The sequence below is a fragment of the Lutjanus erythropterus genome, chromosome 6, assembly GCF_056507025.1.
Source record: "Lutjanus erythropterus isolate fLutEry1 chromosome 6, fLutEry1.hap2, whole genome shotgun sequence".
NCBI lineage: Eukaryota > Metazoa > Chordata > Actinopteri > Lutjaniformes > Lutjanidae > Lutjanus > Lutjanus erythropterus.
Genome location: NC_139322.1, coordinates 15,491,067 through 15,512,692, shown reverse-complemented (window position 1 = coordinate 15,512,692; position 21,626 = coordinate 15,491,067). Strand labels below are relative to the sequence as shown.

At 38.0% G+C, this 21,626-nt stretch overlaps 3 protein-coding genes across 6 annotated transcripts; all 3 read right to left on the bottom strand.

The window, feature by feature from the left end:
• Positions 1-1,910: 1,910 nt before the first annotated feature.
• Positions 1,911-6,054, bottom strand: LOC146325054 (cytosolic sulfotransferase 2-like). Its single transcript, XM_084720830.1, has 8 exons — positions 5,933-6,054; positions 5,102-5,234; positions 4,849-4,977; positions 4,087-4,187; positions 3,635-3,761; positions 3,201-3,298; positions 2,554-2,728; positions 1,911-2,396 (listed from the first exon to the last, which is right to left on the bottom strand). Exons 2-8 carry the CDS (start codon positions 5,232-5,234, stop codon positions 2,284-2,286), a joined length of 876 nt encoding a protein of 291 aa, XP_084576956.1. The 5' UTR covers positions 5,933-6,054; the 3' UTR covers positions 1,911-2,283.
• A 2,661-nt stretch (positions 6,055-8,715) lies between these two features.
• LOC146325053 (cytosolic sulfotransferase 3-like) lies at positions 8,716-16,613 on the bottom strand. Of its 4 annotated transcripts, none has more exons than XM_084720826.1 (8): positions 16,472-16,613; positions 16,153-16,291; positions 15,924-16,052; positions 14,627-14,727; positions 13,360-13,486; positions 13,179-13,276; positions 12,915-13,089; positions 8,716-9,156 (listed from the first exon to the last, which is right to left on the bottom strand). In XM_084720826.1, the coding sequence occupies exons 1-8, from the start codon at positions 16,490-16,492 to the stop codon at positions 9,044-9,046; spliced, it is 903 nt and encodes a 300-aa protein (XP_084576952.1). In that variant the 5' UTR covers positions 16,493-16,613; the 3' UTR covers positions 8,716-9,043. The 4 variants fall into 4 exon arrangements, with proteins under 4 accessions (XP_084576952.1, XP_084576949.1, XP_084576950.1 ...); XM_084720823.1 differs by lacking the exon at positions 8,716-9,156 and adding an exon at positions 12,676-12,821; XM_084720824.1 differs by lacking the exon at positions 8,716-9,156 and adding an exon at positions 12,676-12,821 and having other exon boundaries at positions 16,153-16,288.
• A 1,977-nt stretch (positions 16,614-18,590) lies between these two features.
• Positions 18,591-21,576, bottom strand: LOC146325052 (cytosolic sulfotransferase 3-like). Its single transcript, XM_084720827.1, has 8 exons — positions 20,907-21,576; positions 20,496-20,634; positions 20,265-20,393; positions 19,588-19,688; positions 19,289-19,415; positions 19,101-19,198; positions 18,837-19,011; positions 18,591-18,737 (listed from the first exon to the last, which is right to left on the bottom strand). Exons 2-8 carry the CDS (start codon positions 20,632-20,634, stop codon positions 18,625-18,627), a joined length of 882 nt encoding a protein of 293 aa, XP_084576953.1. The 5' UTR covers positions 20,907-21,576; the 3' UTR covers positions 18,591-18,624.
• Positions 21,577-21,626: the final 50 nt, after the last annotated feature.

Sequence of the window (21,626 nt, the reverse complement as noted above, 5' to 3'; positions counted from 1 at the left end):
TACATTTAAAAAGTTTTGTTCCATCATGAGATATCTATTTTTTAACTGAGCCTAAAGCTGGCTTGCACCAACATGGATTAATTTTTTAAACCTGATTGAATCATGGTTCAACTTTAAATTGTTTCACCAAATTTTTACACTATCTTAAAATTAAGAAAAGATTCAATTTAGAGCTAAAACTCAGTTTAGTTTTCACTCCAAACCGAGATTAAATTTAATTTGGTTGTACCAACCTTTAAACTCCAATTGAAAATGTGATCCAGTATTAACTTAAAATGTACACTTGAGCAGGTGTAACTTAAAAAATAGTGGCATTTTTTAGATGGATTGAGAAAAATAATGAAGTTCCTCAAAAAAACAAGTTTTTCTCAAAGGAAGAGAAAGTAAAGCTTCTCTGGTGAGCCATCATGAGTAGGCTAACTAACTTTTTTAATTACTTAACAAACACTATAATGTGTTTGTTTTCTTTAGGTAGCTAACAATGCAACGTTCTGTTAGCTTTTTATTTTTTACTGCTTCCCCCTCTCTCACTAGGTCCCAGCGGCACTCAAATTTAACTTTTATTTATTTTAATAAGGGTAAGCAAGCAATTTACTCATTTTAAACCTAGTTTTGCTAAACTTTGATCAGAACTAATCTTAGATTAAATTCATCTTTGTTGATGCAAACCAGTCTTAATGACAGATTTCGATGAATGACATGTTCCAGTGGATTAACGTCATTTTGGAATAAAACTTAGTCCATGCCTCTGTTCCTCATTAGGGTCTGTCCATGACTTGTTTTCCGGTTACCTCGAGGTGACTTGCAGTACCTCCCAGTGATGTGAGATGCTTTTTGACTTGTTTAGTATTTACAGTACAATGGCCTTGTGTTGTTGTCTACATTCCAATGAACCTGTACGATTTCACTGTATCAGCTGTCCCTGTTACCTCTTTCACTTCATGACCGGGGTGGTGCCTCCAGCACCCGTAGTGTTGTCCCTTCCCCTTCAAAGCAGTACGTGCCATAGAAAATGCGATCAACGTGCCCCCTCCGGTCTGTAGTCACAGTGCAGAAGTACAGTGTTAGATTAATTCGTTTATTTTGCTCATTGAAATCTTTTCTTGTATTTCTTGCTGCATTTCATGTCTGGATTCAAATAAAAGTGAGAAAACTTGAAGCCCTTTATTATTATTTTGGTTTTTTTTCCCTTTAAGTATTTCACTTAAGCAAACAAGTATATCATCTTAGTAATAACAGCTTATTAATGTTCTTGCCTGAGGGGGTTCCCAGGCATGGTTTAGCTCAGGAAGCGACTCTTTCATAGAGTGCAACTATCTGATATACAGAAGGTCCAGGATGTAGGACGCCCACATGCAAAATAACCTTATATCTATCACAGTTATTCTGATGATCACGCTCACACCAGACCTCTGCTGCTGCCAGGTCAAAAAATTATTAGAACATTACTTAAAAAAAAAATTAAATAATAATTAACCTTTCATCAATGTGACAACCTTTCCGAAAGGAGTGTGGTTCATAAATGGATCAAGCAAAGGACTGTCACTCAGGAGACGGGGTCCAGTGTCCCATGTGGAGCTAAATGTCACTGTTAAGTTCTTGGGTAAGTTTGTCAAGAAAACTATGTAGGCACGTTTAGGCACAAAAACAACTGGAGTGGGTTTTAGAAACAAGAGCTACTTAAAATAGACTCTACTCATAATGTTAGACAGGCTTTAAGAACAATTAAGACATGTTGTCGAGGCAACGCAAGAGAATTAGCCAATCCGAGCACACTAGTAGTAGCCAATCACAGCAATATAAAAGCCCTACTCTCAACTGAAGAAGGGCTGAGCAGCATTGAGTAATGACATGTCAGGTGGCATAATTACCAGGTCTAGTGATGAAAATGAATAAATTCTTTTAAATAATGAGAATTCAAACTGCATTTATTTTTACACAAAATTTTCAATAGATGACATAAAGTAGCCTGTAGTCTATTGGATACTGTTTCCATTTAATTTCCACAGTGTTGTGACATATGGACAGATCCACAAACATGATAAAAGGAGATTTAACATTTCTGACAGTCACCAAGCTTCAGTTTTTTAGATTTTTTTTGATGATTTCTTTACACTAGTCAACATCACTATTTTGGGAAATGTCCCACATAGATAAGCCAATATCCTTGACAATCAAATTTAAGCAGTAAAGTCATCATTATTATCCATGCTTATCATTATTATCAGTTTATCAAAAGAAACAAAACAGTTCGGTGGACTCTTGCACAGCCTGGCTGGGCCTCTAAACTTCAGTACGAAAACGCAGTGTAGGATTCTTCATTTTCTGCCTGTAGTCTTCATCAAAAACTTCATTCTGGGCCACAGTGAAATGGTTCTTCCAGTCACCAACTTTGCCTTGAGAATCAGAGAGCATAATTCAGGTAATTTATTAAAGATCTGTGATAAATGGTTTGAGCAGATTTTGGTGCTAATAAAGTGCAGCAGACATTTTTGAGATAACTTTTGTCATGATTTGGCATTACAGAAAAAAATTAACTCGAATTCACGGTACCTTTTCTCAAGAAAGGAGACACCTTCTGATTCATAACTTGGACATTGGAATAGTTGGTCATTTTGTTTTGTTTCATATTGTCAAACTTTGTTTCCGTTGCAATTCTTTGTTTCTCCTCAGCTGAAGGAGACAAACCAAGGAAGGAACAGAGTCGGTCTATCTCTCGTCCAGAGTCCTGCAGAAAAATTTTAGCATCTCAGCATTAGTCTTGTGATATGCAAATTCCATGATACAGAGTGGTTACCTTTCTCACCAACATTTAGTCTTAAAAGGCTAAGTTTTTGTTATTAATATTAATTTCTATTAGTCATATAACATAGTAAAGGTCTACATAAAAAAATAGCTTGACATTTTTAAGAATATACTTTACACGCTCTCTTGTCACGAGTTGATAAGAAGTCTACACCATATAATTACCCATAATGTCAATCTAGTGCTTTCATTATAGAGCATGTTCAAAGTTTTTAAGCAACCAGCAGATCTGGAAACATGAAGGTTTAGCTGTGGTCACATACATTTCCTTTTTCCCTTAAACACAGTGTACTGAATAAAATCAGTTTGTAATGAGGACTATGTTGATTATGTAACACAGTAATGACAGTTTTGAAGGCTCTGTTGAAAACAACACAGGCACAACCTCAGCTCACCTCAATCAGATCTTCATAGAACATGTAGTGAAGTTTTGGATAAGTCTGTTTCTTCTCCCACCAGCCGTTCACATGGTCATACCACGATCCAAACACCACTGAAACCAAAGAATAATATATGAGGAAATGAGATGTAATCGTGCCTCCCATTGTGCTCAAAGTGGGTCAATATTGCATTAATAATAGCTCTGCTCTTAGGTTAAATCGTTGCAGCCATATCATTACATCTTCAACTGTAGTGATTATAGTGTGACCCATGTATTGTGAATTTCTTGTCCGTCAGTGTGGTTTTATTTCAAGCTTTTTATGTTAATATTTTGTGTGGGGTTGGCCTTTGGCTTGAAAATTGGTCCAGTCTGTTTCAAACGCCAGGTCTGTGGTTTTAATCCAAGTCTGTCACTGTTTCCTCCCCAGTAAAAATACTTTGAACTCACCCTTTCCCTTTATGAAATTCTGCAGATAGGTGCTCCAGTCCCCCGGGTCTGGCTGACTGCTGTTCATGCGGCCGAAGTGGAAATAGGACACTGCATTGTCCTTTGCATTACGAGCCACATAGACTATCTACACAAAGAGAAAACACTAAATTGTAAGCCAGCGGTTTCCAAACAATCAATTATAATTTGTGAAGCAACTAATAAAAGAGGTTTTTGGTGAAATAAAAGTCAGCATGATAGCATCAACAAAGTCTTCTTTGTTTATTTCCCCTACATAAATCATTTTCATTCAACTTTTTTCACTGTGTATTTCTCCCCTGGTCGTCCACTCCCCCCTGAAGTGTCTCAGGGGAGCGCAGGGGAGGCCCACCCCTCAGTTCTGCATCATAATTAAGTGGTGTTCATAACTCACATATTTCACAGGCTAAATACTGTATGTGCATGGCCTTTACCCTGCAGTTCTGCTCCCAGAAGGACTTGGGTATGAATGGGACTTGTAGATGGGTTTTCATGATACGAGGAGTGGTGGGAAGCTGGTCTGCCATGGCTGTACCTTTGAGAACAGACACATTAGTCACTGACTGATTACAGGCGTAGATAGACTTGTTTACACACCGTGATGAATAGCAAGTAAGTTTCCTCTTTTCCTCCTACACATTTTACTTGACTTCATGACTTTACTCACCAAAAAACTGGTAATAAAACACAAGAATATGATTTTAAAGCAAATTAAATGTATAAAATTATATTAAAAAAGATTAAAGCTGCTATTTTTACTGACACTGTAATAAAAAGAAACAACAAAAAAACACACTCTTGCTCTGTACTTTGTGTGCTGCTGTGCTGCACATTGTCTTGAAGACAGGAAAGATGAATTTAATTTAAATGTGCCACCAAAAGCCAGCTTATGGTCTAAAAATACTATGTCCATAGTGATAAGGGCTACCACAGAGAATGAATGGAAGTAAAGGGACTTAAGCTCTATGGGGGCAGCATATGTGTGCCCATGACAGATTTCAGCGCCCGGCTGCACTGTTGATATCCCATCAAAGAAAAGTGTTACCAGTAAATTTCACACACTAGTAATATGCACACAGCAATCATAACAAAGAAATTATGGTGGCAAATTGAAGCAATGAAGTGACATTTAGAGCTTTTTTTTCCTTTTACAATGTAATAGAAAGACATGAGTGATTGTGACCATATGATTCAACCTGTGGGCAGAGATGGTTTGCAGATCTCCAGAAATGGCACTCTCTTGTTAAGAGGAATGGACGTCTCACGCTCTGGACAGGTCTGCCCAAAATGCAGAAGATCCAGGATGTAAGAGATCCATGTGGTTCCTGAGAAAACATTCTGCTCAGTGGGATTAACATAGAAAACATATCATCCAAGGACAATCATCATATCATCAACAGAACATGTTTAGTATGACAAACTTCTACACTCTTACTCACACAACCCCACCTGCTTTAGGGTAAGTAACTATGAGTATGTCATCTGGTCTGGCTTTGAAGTTCTGTATGTTGTCCCAGTTGTCAGTGAAGTATTTGGTCATGGAGACTCCATGGAAGTCAAACATCGTGGGTCGCTGCTCCATCTGCAAGAATTAATGCTTTTAAATTTCAATTTAATATTATGAATATTGTCCATGCTGCCAGGACAGACAAACAACCAAAGAAAATAAAAAGTTAGTTATCATCGAGTCCAGTCTAGATGAGAAATTAGCAGATTTGTATGTTTGCATTCCCTCTGTGCAATGTTGCATAGAGGGAAACACAAATATTACAACCTTCCTTTTCAGCTTTGTGTTCCCCACCAAACCAAATAAAATACACAGAAATATACAAAAGAACAACAGTAGCCTACTGATTACATTAAAAAACAAATTAAATAAAATCCCTTTAACTTCTGTTCTTTTTTTCCGTGAGTACAAACATAGCAGATCAGTCACTGGAAACGTCTGATTAAAAGGCTTCTTTGCCTTTCCGGTTCACTCTTGTTAACTTAAATATTATCCAGAATGAGTGTGAATGAGCTGTGTGCCTCTGCATTTTAATCATTAATCTCTGCAGGTACGCGATAATGTATTTAACTGTTAAAGCTGCTTGGTGTAATGTTTGTTGCGTATAAGCTGTAACTTTAAGAACATGAGCTCAAATATCATTAATCTGGTCAGTTAAAGATCAGACAAATAAATTTCAAGTGCAGCATATTTTTAAAACATGCATGTTTTAAACCCTACCATGTTATTTTTTGTGAATATTCTCGTTCAAAGCAGCCAAACTGCACACTCACCGTGCTGAGTGGGTATTTCCTAAAACAACGGCTGTATCTGGATCATCCACACCAAAGAAGTGTGCAATACTCACTATAACATGCGGCACAATGTCCTGAAAGGAATATATGTGTGCAAAGACGGTTGCCATGTGTTGCTTTATCAGCTTTGAGTCTGACTGATCAAATATTTGACACACTGTTATCAGGTAAAAGGAATATTCAAATATTCAGGGATTAAATGGTGCCGGATCCTGCTGGAACACAATCTGAGACCTCTAGGGGCATAACAACAAAATGGTAACATAAAATAGAATAAGGTTGAACCAGGTTGAATCCGGTCATAATATATTTTGTTGCACATATTAAAAAGTAGCACCTCATAAATGCCGGTGTCATAAAAATCAAAATACGATACCTTTAGCTACAAATACAAATTGTCCTTTATTGTCCTTCAGCAACATCAAAGTAAAGTTGTCACAGCTGGTGTGAGCAGAGCAACAGAGGCTGAAACCAAATACAGATGATGGAGGCAGAGCCAACTGTGTTCAATGACTTACTACAAAGTAAAATTAAAGGCTTACAAGAGCATGGAGCAGGCAAAGGTCAAAGCCAGAGAGGCAGGCAAAAACAGGAAAAAGAATCCAACAATCCAATCCAACTGTCAATCAAATTTAACATCTGACACAGTAAAGTCAACATTATTATCAAATCATTCACACACCAGGACACTTTCATATGCACCAGTGGGCTAGGCCTCTAAACTTCAGTGTAGGATTCTTCATTTTCTGCCTGTAGTCTTCATCAAAAACTTCATTCTGGGCCACAGTGAAATGGTTCTTCCAGTTACCAACTTTGCCTGAAGAAGCAGAGAGGATCGTTCAGACAGTCGAGTAGTAGATAGTCCATTCTATATGAGAAATGATCAGATTGGAACTGGTATTTGCACCATAAACAGTAAAAAAAAAAAAAAACATGCATTGGGGCCTTACTAATACAGGGCTAAGTGTTCCCCACCCAAAACAAATAAATACACAGAAATACACAAAGGAAAATTTATAACATACTGCTTACATTAAATACCTTTAACCTTTGTTCTTTTTTTCCCTTAAGTAAAAATATGGCAGATCTATTGTTATCAGCAACTGATTAATAGGCTTCTGTGCCTTTCTAACAGATTGTGAATGAGGTGTGTGCATCCACCTTTTAATCATTAATCCCAGCAGCTACACAGTCATATATTAAACTGTTAAAGTGGCTTGTTAAAATGTTTGCTGTGTATGACCTGTAACTTTAAGAACATAAAGCCAAATATTAATCTATTAAAATTCAAAATTTCATGCATGTTTTAAACCCTACCATGTTCCTTTTTGTGAAGTTCAAAGCAGCCAAACTGCACATTCACCCTGCTGAGTGGGTATTTCCCAATACAGCGGTTGTATCTGCATCTACACTAAAAAAATCAGTTTGTTGTGCAGTAATCACTGACATGCTGCACAGTGTCCTGAAATGAATGTATGTGTGCAAATACTGTTGCCATGTAAAATTTTATCAGCTTTTACCGGTCAAAGGTGAACCACTGTTATCAGGTAGGTGAAGGTATACCAAACAAATCAGGTTAAATCAGGTCATACAACAAGATGCAAATGTTACAGACAATTAAAACCCTAAATACTTTGAACTTTGTACAGAGATTATGAAATATTAAACAGGGTGAATGATTCAGATGTTTGAGTTCAGTATTACTTTGTTGCACGCTTTAAAAAGTAGCGCCCCAGAAATTCCAGTGTCAGAAAGATCAAAGTCAAATACCTTTGGCTTCATGTAAAGATGATCCTTAGTTGTCTTTTATCAGCATCAAAGTGGAGTTGTCACGGCTGGTATGAGCGGGACATTTGGACCCAAATGCAAATGAGGGAGGCAGAGTCGATGTACTTCAGTGATTTAATACAAAACTACAAGAGTGCATTCCAGACAGTGCAGATCCCTGCCAGGCAACAAATGGTGATGCCACCATAACTGCCAGATGCGACCTGCAAGATTTTCAAAGTCCTGTCAGCATTAACATGAGCCCCCATATAGGTTGTCCCCAGCTGATTTCAGCTGTTGTTCAGTTGTTGATCACTTGCAGCCCCTAGCTGCTAGTTAAGAAGAATGAGAAAACAGCTGTCAGTGGTTGTATAAAACAGAGCAGTGAAAATATAGAATTCCTGCCTTACAGTTGTGTGCCTCCACTAACCAGTGAAGTTGCAGTTTGCATCTGTAACTTTGAAGGAATTTAATAAAAGTTATTAAGTGTATGAAAAATGGAACTTATCATTATATTAACATGTGATTCCAGTGAACAATTTCCAGTGAGGAACATGCTGTCTTCATTCTGAGACTGTTTTTTTTACAAACAAGTGCAGAGGACACTTCTGTGTGAAATGTTGACTTGTGGCCAGTGTTGTGTTAAGTGTGGTCACTGTGACCTTTGAGCACCAAAATCTAATGAGGCATATTGTATTTATTTTGACTTACATAGTGAGTGTGATTTGCGATAATATTTGTGGGAAGGATCATTTTTGCATAACAAAAAGGGGCTGGCATTTGTAGGTTTGGTGACCTGACTGATGAGGAAACTCTGAGGCCGTATGATGGACAAATGAAGAAATGCAACAGGCCTTTACAGAGAAGCAAGGGGCTGGGAGAAGTGGGATGTGATTATAAGGGAGGACAGTGAGGCAGAATGGGCAAAAATAAACACAAGTAAGGCAGATGTGACACTGGGTGAGTCTTCCTTTAAAATCATTTAATATACCCTGACATTATTTCCAAGAAACTGTTGATTGTAGCTGTTATGTACAATATTAATGGAAATACAGTATGTGCACCTCAATCTAAAGAATTTCCACACACTTGTGACATATTGCAGTTTCCCAAGTACAGTAAAATGAGCTTCAGTGTGTTCATGTTATTGCTAATTTTTGATGATTTTATAACATATTCAACATCACTATAAAGGGAAATATCCCACACAGATTAGACAATATCTGTGCCAATCAATGTTAACATCTAATTCAGTAACATCAACATTATTATCAAATTAATCACAGATCAGAACAATTCATTATGCACAGCAGAGCTGAGCCTTTAAACTTCAGTGCAAAACTGCAGTGTAGGATTCTTCATTTTCTGCCTGTAGTCTGCATCAAACTCTTCATTCTGGGCCACAGTGAAATGGTTCTTCCAGTCACCAACTTTTCCTGGAGAAGCAGAGAGGATCGTTCAGGTAATTTAGAATAATCAGGGATAAATGGATTGAGTATATTTTGGTGCCAAGAGAAGAAATCCTAGCAAGGAACTTCATTCCCCTTTGACTTTTCTCACTGTACCTTTTCTCATAAAAGGAGACACCTTGTGATTCATAACTTGGAGGGTCGAATAGCATCAAAACTTGATCCAGCATTAACTTTAAACTTAGACTTGTTAACCTCAACAAATCTCAAGTTCCTTGAGGACAGTTAAAGGGTCTTTTTTTTTTTTTTTTTTTTTTTTTTTTTTTTTTTTTTTACTTTTTAGCTAGCTCGCAATCAATGCAACATTTCATTAGAGGAGCAGCAGACTGTTTAATCTATCATCTTAAATAACAAAACTTTGATTTCCTCATTTGAAATTAATTTTTAATTGTGCAACAGAGCTCTGCTTAAGATTAAATCTAGTCATTTCAAATCTAGTTTTGCTAAACTTAATAAGTAATTAAGTAATTTTAGATTAAATGAATCTTTGTTGCTGCATCCCAATCTATGTACATGGTTTTTACCCTGCAGCTCTGCTCCCAGCAGGATTTGGGTATGAACTGGACGGGTAGATAAGTTTTAATGAGACGAGTAGTGGTGGGAAGCTGGTCTGCCAAGTCTTTGCCTTTGTGAGGAGAAGAATTAGTTACTGACTGATTACACGCATAGATAGATTTGTTTACACACCATGACTGATAGCCAAAACAGTGAGTTACCTTTGCCTCAATTTACTTGGCTTCACAAGATAAGATAATATATACTTTAATCAGTGCTGCAGGCAGCTGCTATCAACTTAAATATAAAACAATACTGTGCGAAGCCAACAAAACAGTTCAGTGGTACACAATAATAAATACAACAATAAAAAGATTTGTAAAATATTTCACATGACCTGTAAGATAAAAGATATAAATACATAAAATGAGGAATAAAATGATAAAAACCCTAATATATAATTCACAGAGACACTACACAAGTAAGGAGTGAGGTGGCTGTTTGTTAGGTAATGTGGATGCTGGAAGGAAAGAAAACTTGAAAAGTGGTTACAGTCACTGGCTCTGTAACATCTTCCTGACAGTGATAGTTTATACTCTGAATTTATGTATGAGTTTGTATACTGTATGAGAATGCAGGTCATGAGTTCACAGACTCAAAAACCGGTGATAAAACACTAATAGTTTAAAAGTAAAATTAGTAGAATATGTCTGAGCTGTTCACAAATGCACCAGAAAGACGCCAGGACATCAAATACATATATGACAATTATATTCCGGGTTGGACCTGAGCGTCCCGAGCACAGGAAAATAATTAGAATATACGAAAATACAGTCAGAGGGCAGGGTCTCTGCAGATACAGACACCAGCACAAATTTCTAGTGGGTCATAAGTGCTAATTTTTAGAAAATGTTGCTTATTATGGTTTTAATGACTATCAAAAAAGTTGTACAGCTACATTTCATTTTAATCTTAAAACTGCCACTCTAGTTTTTTAATTCACAATGTGTCATAAAAACAATGTGACAATGTGAAAGGTGTTGCACGTAGTGATGAACATACAGACAAGTTTTACTGTGGGTTCACCGGTTCAGTCTTACTCATAGCATTGCATTAACAGCAGACTAATTCCTCAGCACCAAATGGCAGGCAAACACAGTAAGCAACTAGTATTGTGTCCATTGTGGATCATTTACTGGTTGATTCCACCAGGCACGGCATGTCTGTGCCATGGTTGTGATCTGTTTTCCACATGGCTGACCCACCAACAGCGTTTCAGTTTCAGCAGCAGAACATTTTGCCTGGCTGATTATGTTGACTTGCTCAGATTTTGTAGAAGGTATGCTGATCTCCAGAAATGGCACTCGGTCATGAAGAGGAATGGACGCCTGATGCTCTGGACACGTCTGCTCAAAGTACAGAAGATCCAGGATGTAAGAGACCCATGTGGTTCCTGAGATTACATGAAAACATTATTTTCAGTGGCCTAAATATAGGAACCATATAAATCTAGGACATTCATCATAATATTAAAGATGTAACTATAATGTCACAAGGTTCCCACCTGCTTTGGGGTAAGTAGCAATAAGGATGTCATCTGGTCTCACTTTGAAGTTCTGTATGTTGTCCCAGTTGTCAGTGAAGTATTTGGTCATGGAGACTCCATGGAAGTCAAACATCATTGGTCGATGTGGCTGCTCCATCTGCAAGAACGACTTCATTTAAATTTAAAATACTAATTTGACTTTTTGAATATTGTGCATTCAGTCAGGGCAGACAAACTAATAAAAATAAGCCTGTTATCATCTAGCTCAGTATAGATATGAAATGTGAGAGTGGATGAGAACAAAAATATGTTTTTTTAAAAATATGTTTTGTTCCTGGAGAAATCAGATGATTTTAAATGATTCTGTGGCATTTTTAAAATTTACATCAGCTAATAATAATGCTGCCAGGATGTCTTTTAAATTGTGAAAGCCCTTGACACCACATACAGTCAAATAGTTACATGTCACTGACCTGACAGCAATGAAGGCTAACTACCAGCTAGTCCATCAAAATGGGTGACATAAAGACAAAAATAGCCAGTGGAGAATAGCAGAATGTGGACAATACATAGCTGAAGGACATATCAGACTAACTGTAAACAAACTGTTTTTTGAGAGCCACAAACTAGGCACATCATCACTGAGGAAACACCTTTGCAACTGCAGGAGCACAAGCCCTGCACCAACTAACAAGAGCACAAGTATGTGACTGTCTCTGTGTTTTATCATTGGTTGGGTTGCAGGACTTATATTAACATGCTGGGACTGGTCCCAGTGTTGCCCGCTATTTTGAAGCTAGCACTAGCTTCAAAAGTCATTAAAAGTCAGCAGATGATGTCATACGCCCATTTGCTTATTGATGTCTCCATGCCACAGTCATTTGCATAAACTTTGCAAGTGAGAGATCACCATAAGTCATTCTGAAAGGTTGACAGAGAAATCTTTATCCAAATAATTACAAACTCACTACAGAGTCACTTCCAAGTTTCAGAGCAAGAACATCAACCTGACCATAGAAACTAAATACAACTGAGCTGCCAATCCTGCAGCGGCGTCCTCCTGCATGCCAGCATGGTGCAAAGGCAGGAGAGGGACAGAGACACCCCGGCACTGTTTGCAGAATAAGTCGGCTGCACCACGTCCACCAGAGCAGATGTGAGTTGGAGATAATTCTGGATAAAGAGTCGATTCCAATAGACAGGTTTGCGAGTGCGTGTTTGAAAAACTGTACCCGTGCAGGACTCTAATCTGCGTGCTCCCATGAGATGAGAAGTGCAGGCTGCAAATCAGGACATGCTTGTGCACAAAGTTAAAAAAAAAGAGAGGGAGACCTGTTTTTTGGTTGTTTATTACATGACCATTTCAAGATGAAAACAAGGAAACACACAGTCTACTACTACTATGACAAAACCTGAGAAAACATACTGAAATAAATTATTTAAGGAGTGGATGATACACGGGCCCTTCTGCTATCAAGTCAGAATCACGTTTGAAACTGAAGTGTGGGATCCTTCATCTTCTTCTTGTAGTCTTCATCAAACTCTTCATTCTGCGCCACAGTGAAATGGTTCTTCCAGTCACCAACCTTCCCTGCAGAACCACAGACAAAATGTCAAGTATTTTAGATTTTTTTTTTTGTCGTCACACATTTAGTGATTTAGTTTATTTATAAAACTTAGTTACCTTCTCTCATGAACGGACAAATTTTGAAGTCCATAAATGGAATAGTAGAATGGTTGACTATGTTGTTCTTCTTCATATTATCAAACTGCACTCCAGCTTCAATTTGTTTCTTCTCTTCGGTTGAAGCAGACAAGCCAACAAAGCCGCAGAGTTTTTCTATTTCTCGTCCAGTATCCTGTAAACACAATGGACAGAAATGGTCATTTCATCATTACCAGCTAGTGGAGAGCATCAGAAAAGAGCCCACAAAAACAACAGACATACCTCAATCATATCTTCATAAAACATGTAGTGGATTTTTAAATAAGTCTGTTTCTTCTTCCACCAGCCGTTCACATGGTCATACCAGGATCCATACACCACTAAAGCAACAGAATAATTGTGTTCAGTAGAAGTTTGTGCATCTCTGTCATCCAATAAAATCAACTCTATTATTCATACATACTCTTTCCTTCCATGAATCTGTGGAGGTAGCTGCTCCAGTCTCCAGGCTCCGGCTGGGCCTTGTTCATGCGATCAAAGTGAAAGTAAGAGACCACACTGTCTTTGGCATTGCGGGCCACATAGATTATCTACACCAAAAGAAAACACAGAGACATGATATACTTTGACACATCCAGGGGCATCACTTTGTGTTGAAAAGTGGTGGTGCCGACATGAGAGCTAAGATGAAAAAACATCCTTGCATGTGTGTCAGTCAGACCAGAGATAATTATATCAAATATCACTGCCCTAAAGTATGTCATAATAGAAACAATGAAGGGAATAACATGAACAACATTAGCTATATAGGTGGGTTCTACCAATTCCATGGTCGTGGAAAGCGGAAGATTGTTTCTCAGTGGATTTGTCATCTATGAAGGTTAAAAAATAATAATTTAGCAAAAGTTTTGAGAGCCCTGAATCCAAAATGGCTATCATCAGCCATGTTGGAAGTGAGCCTTCATATTAGGCTCTAATGAAAGCTAGGCTCATGCTAAGTTGAGTTATAACAGTTAAACAACAACTAAGTTCACAAAAGTTTCTGTCTCAGTTTCTGGTTAATGAGAAACAAACCAAAGTCTCAGATTTACTAGAGATGAGCAAACCGATTCTGAATTAATTCAGTTAAATCAAATGATAAAGGTATTTATTGGAATACCTTGGCGTACATTTGTACATCAATATGAACTTTATGGAAGTAATATTCAACCTGAATTTGCAACTTAAATACCATTACTTATTTAACTAATCTGAATCTGTTGGTTCTCCACACATCTCTCAACTCATGTTGCCTGCATTTTTCTAAGAGACATGACAGCTAAATTTCTTTTTTAACCTTAATAGGAACATGTCATTAACCACCCAGCCAAATGTGACAGATAAAAAATAACAATAAACCACTCTCCTGATTCAGTGTCAAACACCACAATGACCTGAAAACAGCCTGAAACATGGATGCTCCATCTAGCTCCATCACGTCACTGAGCCATGTTTCAGGTTCACCCAAAAAATCCTGAACGCAGAAATCGTGAAGAACAGTCTACCGGTCTAATTCCAAAATTTAGTACTACATAGTTCTCAGTTTTTTAAACTATGTTCGTACACGTATAAGGAAAAAAACTTCCTTTTTAAATTAAAAATGAGTCCTTAATGCTGCAGAAGTTACTTTGTCCTCTGCTTCAGCATCTTGTGATCAGACATTGATACAGTTCAACACACAAACTACTGACCTTGCAGTTTTGCTCCCAAAAGGACTTTGGCACAAACTGGACTGGCAAATGAGTTTTAATGAGTCGTGGAGAGGTGCTGAGGTTGTTCGCCATGTCAGTTCCTGAATAAAGAGGTAAAGATGGTGTAAGCAAAACCTTGATCCTTTAAAGTGCTTAAGTAGTTTTTTGACTGCTGCAGGGTGGTAAATCCAGTGTCGGTTAGAGACATGACACCACTAAAAAACAAATGGACCTTTCAGTTATAATGATAGTTCAAGCAAAGGGTTAAAAATCACCATACTGTACCCTTGAATAAAAAGTGGTGCAGACTTATTAATTGAGTGACATCTGAAAGTTGAAACTACTTCCAGCCCCCTATCGATTTGTCGATAAACTAAACTTGCCCAGCATTATCACATTATAAAATATAATTTGCCTGTAAAACATTCACAATAACACAATAAATAACATGTACATATTTCAGAGGAGTTCCACAAACAAACATGACTACAGTAAACAATAAAGGAGAAAGTTGAGTGAAGTTTTACTGGATTCCAAGTTTTAAAAAAGGTGCTGCATTTAGAAAGGGTCACTTGTCACCAAAAATGTCTCTTTAAAGCGTAGTTTGTCCAGTATTCATTATTCAGTTAGCAAAATAAAATTCCAAAACATGAATACAGAAAAATGTTGTGGTGTTTCCGTTTATATTGCCACTGCATGCCTGGTTGTTTAAGTTCATTAAGTAAAATACACAAGAGTTGGATTGTGGACAATTTGGAGCATGATCGTCCATGGAAGAAGTCCTTACTCACTGTAAAAAAAACAAAAAAAAACAGACTCAGTATGCATGAAGTTGTGAAAAAAAGAGAAAGCAAGATTAATTAGTTGTGGACTAAAAACCGGAATAAAAAATTTAAATGTAATGGAGATAACAGGTGACACACACTGTTCTGCTCGCTGACAGCTAATTTCATGCCAATAATTTACCCAATAGCTGTTAAGATTATTTACATAACCAGAACTGGGTCAAGGTAACCCAGCATTCTATTACTGATAAATTGGACCCACACTGGTAATTTTTAACAGTATTTTTGGCTGACTTTTTGCTGCCAATCTCACCACAATGTCACTTATACAAGGAACACTATTTGTGGGTATATGTATGTGCACTGCTGTAGCCTGTTTTATCAGTTGAATTGCTTGTGTATAGTATTTTAATTCTATTCTTATTTTCATTTTTATTTACTGGGAGGTTGATAAAGGATCGGTGATGCATGTCTCACTGTGTTTGGTGAGGATTTTTGATTGTATGTTCAACCTGAGGCCACAGACGGGATGCTCATCTCCAAGAAAGGCACTCTTTGATGGATCGGTCTGGATGTCTGACAGTCTGGAGCTGTCTGACCAAAATACAGCAGGTCAAGGATGTAGGAGACCCATGTGGTTCCTATAAGAAAGACAAAGAGAGAGGGGGAAATAAAAGGATCCCAATCCCTCACCTCTATACACATGCCTAACTTAAGTATTTACAGACTGTTTACACTGACCTGCTTTGGGGTATGTAGCGATTAGTATATCATCTGGCCGGGCCTGAAAGTTTTGAACGTTCTCCCAGTTGTTCGTGAGATAGTGGATCATTGAAAGTCCATGGAAATCAAACAGCTCTGGCCGAGGAGGTAAATCCTTCTTTTAAAAAAACAAAACAAAAAGAAAACAAACAGCATTGTTCACCATCAGATGCAGACAGTGAAGTCAGAGGAACGGCTTGTTCCTTGAATGTTGTCCCATGGCAAACATGTACTGAGCTGCGTTTGAAAGTAAAGCACACTGCAGCTTTAGAGAGAGATTCACTTATTCTAGACCTACCTTGTCCAGATTGGCAGACATTCTGATCCCTGCTGGTTTCCTCACATTATCTCTAACACTTTTCTTTTCTCCTGCTTTCTTTTGTCAGAAAAGCAAGCATTTCCGCCCCCTCCTCTCCTTACTCAACACTGTCTCTTTTGTAATTGGAGGATCAGTCCCAGATGTCACATGAAAGTCCAGCCCCTCACTACTCAGATTTCCTCCTGATTTCCAGTGCTTTTACATTTCCTTCCTCTTCCTTTCCCTTCGTGTTTGCAGTGACATGCTGGTGCGTGTCTTAAGAATTTGAGCAGGACAGATGAATGTAACTACTTAACAGCTCTGTTATTATGTTTTTATTACTTTTATTATGATTATTATTTGTATTATTATTGTTGATGAATGTTGCAGTTACACCTTGTGTTACTAACTATATGTAGTCCATCCATCCATCCTCTTCCGCTCATCTGGGGCCAGGTTGCGGGGGCAGCAGTCTATATGTAGTTCTTAGTCAAATTAAATAAAGTTTTTTGTACAGTGCTACTTTATATGCAGTAAAATGACATAAAGCACTTAACGCTGTGGTGTAACAGTACGGATGTTCTATATGTTTAAATACAGCTGCAGGTTCAGCAACTAAAACCTTTATTCTCCAAGGGCACTAAATAGTTAGAGTTGGCCCTGACTCAGTGTAACTATGATGTCAAAGCAAGAAAAAAAATTTCCAGTACCTCTAGGTTTTACAGGTTTATGTTTTCTAACCTACGCTATGTTTGAATTGTGGACCATTTGCCACTGGGCTGTCCATAGAAGAAGGCCTTTAACAACCACACATTTTCCAGCTATATAAGGAGAAACACACTAAGCTTTTAAAAGACATTTTTTTTAGTGAAAATTGACCCTTCCTAAGTCCTGCCCATTTTTCTCTCTGCTCCTGTTGAGCAACCTTGGTACTAGGCAGAACCTTAGCCAACTATCTCCTTTCCTGTTTCCTGTGGTTGCATCTAGAAGGGAACCCTTGATTTGTGAAACTCTTAAGAAATATGTACATGTTATTTCTTTATTGTGCACATTGTACAAACTAATTATATTGTGTGTTGTGTATTATTTAATAATGTGACAGTGCTGTGGTTAGATCCTGGGTAGGTTTAGGGACAAAAAAAAACACTTAATGCCTGCCTTCAAATGGAACTTGTGAACTCGCAGGTAAGTAACTTATAATATAAGGGGGGCGTTCAAATGGACCCCTCTCATGAACACAGTAAACACAAAACCATTTGAGGGCTGCATCATGGCTTGGGTTAAAATGATCACTCTCGCAAGATCTGTTGTGAGTCTGGGATTCCCTTCTAGGGATGGTTAAAAGAAGTTGCTGGAAGTCCCATAAAAGTGACAAATATAGTCACATCTTAAGTTAGCTAATGTTTGCAAAATACTAGTTAACTAGCTTGCTAACAATTGATGTAGATTAGCTATTTAGTTTAGTCGCTATGACTGAGATCTGAACAGAAAAGGCTGTGCACATGTGGAGAGTGGTCCATGAGCTCAGGTTAGTGGTGTGGGTGGTGAGAGGGCTGTTCTGTACAGGTACTGGACGTACTGGTGGATCATTAGCCTGGAATGATAGTTCAAGACTTGCAACCTTTTCTATCCATGGGAGTCGGTCCTGGGTGGTTGCAGGAGGGGGTGGGAGGAGGCCAAGGCACAGGAGGAGTGAAAAAAAAAGACAGAGCGAGAAAGAAAGCTTGGAGGAGAGTTTACCTTTTGTAGCTTCAAAAGGCTTGTGAGTGAACCTCTGTGATTTGATGTTTAGTTTCTCTCCTGACACCTTATGTTAATTATTAGTTAACATTTCACACACAAAAGACAATAATACAAAGAATACAAATAAACTCTTATTGTTTTATTGCAAATATAAAGAATGAATAGAATGAAAACCTTTGGATTCATTTTACTCGGCCTAATCTCTAAGTCTCATTTGAGAGGATCAATATGAATGGTGCGGTCATACAGCTGACCTTTAGTTACACACTAGCCTTTCATTCTTGGAAAGAGTCACGCTAACAGATAATTGGATAATAAGGTGTATATGATTCTATAGTGGACAATGTCTATATTTTTTCTTTGTTTACGAATTTGTGGTTAATTAAATCATCATTTACTACTGCTGCTTATCAGATTTCAGTGCGGAACTGAAGTGTGAGGTCCTTCATCTTCTTCTTGTAGTCTTCATCAAACTCTTCATTCTGGGCCACAGTGAAATGGTTCTTCCAGTCACCAACCTTCCCTGCAGAACCACAGACAAAATGTCAAGTATTTTAGATAAATGTGGAGATCTGGTTTTGTTTCTTGTCACGCAAGTTTAGTGATTTATTTATCAGGTTACCTTTTCTCATAAAAGGAGACACTTTGAAATCCATAACTGGGTTCGTAGAATAGTTGGCCATGTCGTTCTTCTTCATATTATCAAACTGCACTCCGCCTGCGATTCGTTTCCTCTCCTCGGCTGAAAGGGACAAACCAAGAAAGCTGCAGAGTTCGTCTATTTCCCGTCCAGTATCCTGGAAACACAATGGTCAGATAGCATTGTTGTATCATTACCAGCTCGTGGAAAGCATTAGAAAATAACTCAAAAAGATAAACAACGTACCTCGACCATATCTTCATAAAACATGTAGTGGAGTTTTGAATAAGTCTGTTTCTTCTTCCACCAGCCGTTCACATGGTCATACCAGGATCCATACACAACTAAAGCAACAGAACGATAGTGTTCAGTAGAAATCTGTGCATCTCTGTTCCAGTAAAACAACTTGTATTGTTATTCTATTTCATACACACCCTTTCCCTCCATGAATCTTTTGATGTAGCTGCTCCAGTCTCCAGGCTCTGGCTCGACCTTGTTCATGCGATCAAAGTGAAAATAAGAGACCACATTGTCTTTGGCATTGCGAGCCACATAGACCACCTACAGGAGGAAAAAACAACATGACACATTATAAACTTTCACACACCTACAAGTGTTTGTTGTAGTAACTCTAAATTAAAATCTGTATAATACTGCTGAAGTTATTTTGTCCTCTTTGTCCTCTTTTTCAGCACAGTGGGATTCATACACATAATTCAAATCAATTAATAACCTTGCAGTTTTGCTCCCAAAAGGACTTTGGCACGAACTGGACAGGAAAATGAGTTTTAATAAGTCGTGGAGAGGTGCTGAGGTTTTCCACCAGGTCAACTCCTACATGAAGAGATAAAGATAGTGTAAGAAAAACACTGATGCTGTAAAAAGCAGTTCTTTTTTTACTGCTTCAGTGTGATAAATATGGTGTCTTGATGAAGACATGATACTCAAAACATGGGAACCTTTCAGATACAATAGATCAAGTTTTTTTTTTTAGATTATTTTTTGGAGACTTTTGTCTTTAGTTGATAGAGACAGCTGGGGAGAAACAGGGAAGGGGGGAAAGACAGTCACTGCAGTAAGGCCGCAGTACATGTACTCTCTATAAGCTACCAGGGTGCCTCATAAATAAAGTTTATTGAAGTTTAAGCAAAAGGCAGATAATCACCACAATGTTTACTAAAGGTTGAATGAGATTAAGTGTTTGCGGCAGTCACTGAATCATCCCACCTATGGTACCAGTCAAAAGTTTGGCCACACTTCTCATTCAGTATTTTTTCTTTAGTTCTACAAGAAATGTTTCAGATTATACCAACAGTGTGCAAAACATTCATCAAAGCAAAATTAGCTTCATGACATGTTTGTGATGCATGTTCTTGAAATATGGTGAGTGTGTTTGATTGTCTGTTCTACCTGAAAACACAGATGAGATGGTGAGCTCCAAGAAAGGCACTCTGTCGTAGATTGGGATGGATGTCTGACGCTCTGGGGCTGTCTGACCAAAATACAGCAGGTCGAGGATGTAGGAGACCCATGTGGTTCCTAAAAAGGAAGACAGACACAGAGATAGAGGAAAACAAAATAATGCCAACATTTCACCCATATACATATAACTCTTATGAGCTGCAAAGCATTTACACTCACCTGCTTTGGGGTATGTTGCAACAAGTATATCATCTGGCCGAGCCTGAAAGTTTTGGACGTTCTCCCAGTTGTCTGTGAAATAATGTGTCATTGAGACTCCATGGAAATCAAACAGCTCTGGTCGAGGAGGTAAATCCATCTTTAAAAAAAGAGAAAAGAATGAAAAACATACAAAACATATGATCATTGTGCGAGAGTGGTCAAACTGCAGCAACTTGATTGTGCAAAAATTAATACAAACAACGCTGGTCAGTGACAGTTGCAGACAATAAAGTCGTTGTTTCACAAAGTAACTAACTCTTAAAAGGAGAGAAACAACAAAATCATAGCCTTTGCATTCATTTTACTACTACTTAATTCAGTTCTCATTGGCTTAGCATTACTTTACATTAGTTTAACAAGTACACATACCGTGTGCAGTTCAGCAGAAATTCTGTTCCAATGCCGGTCTGTCCACTGTTACTCTGACACTTTCCTCCTGCTGAGACAAGTGAACTGTTTTCCTTCCTCTCTCCTCTCATTGCATAACTGTCTCCATTGTAATTGGATGCTCAGTACACGATGTGATATAAAAGGCCGGCCCCTTCCTGTCCTCCAGATTTCCCTTTCTTCCCCTTCCCCTCGTCTCTGTGTGGTCATATTTGCAGTGACATGCTGGCGCGCGTTTCAAGCCCAGACTTCGCTGTTGATGGGAATTCCGGCTGTTGTTAGTGAGCAGATCCTTTGACTCCCAAACATCTCCGTATTTCTTACCACTTCTGGCTTTTATAATTCATAGAAATTTAGCAAAGATTGTGTGCACATATATCACTTAAGTTGTTCAATGTTATTATACAAAACCTTATAATTTCCAGAATACCATAATCTCTAATTATGTGTGGTATAAAAATCTTAACAGTTCACTCCAAAATCAAAAAAACATAGTTTTTCCTTTACACGTAGTGCTGTTTATCCATCTAGATTGTTTTGATGTAAGAAAGAAGGCCTTCGGTCCCCATCAGGTCTATCAGACCAGTAAATATGAAGAAGACCAAAAGTATCACCGTCCAAAAAAGATCACAGCTACAGAGAAATTACCCAAAAATTAAAAAAGGTGGGACACCAAACAAAGACATACATTTATTATTATTA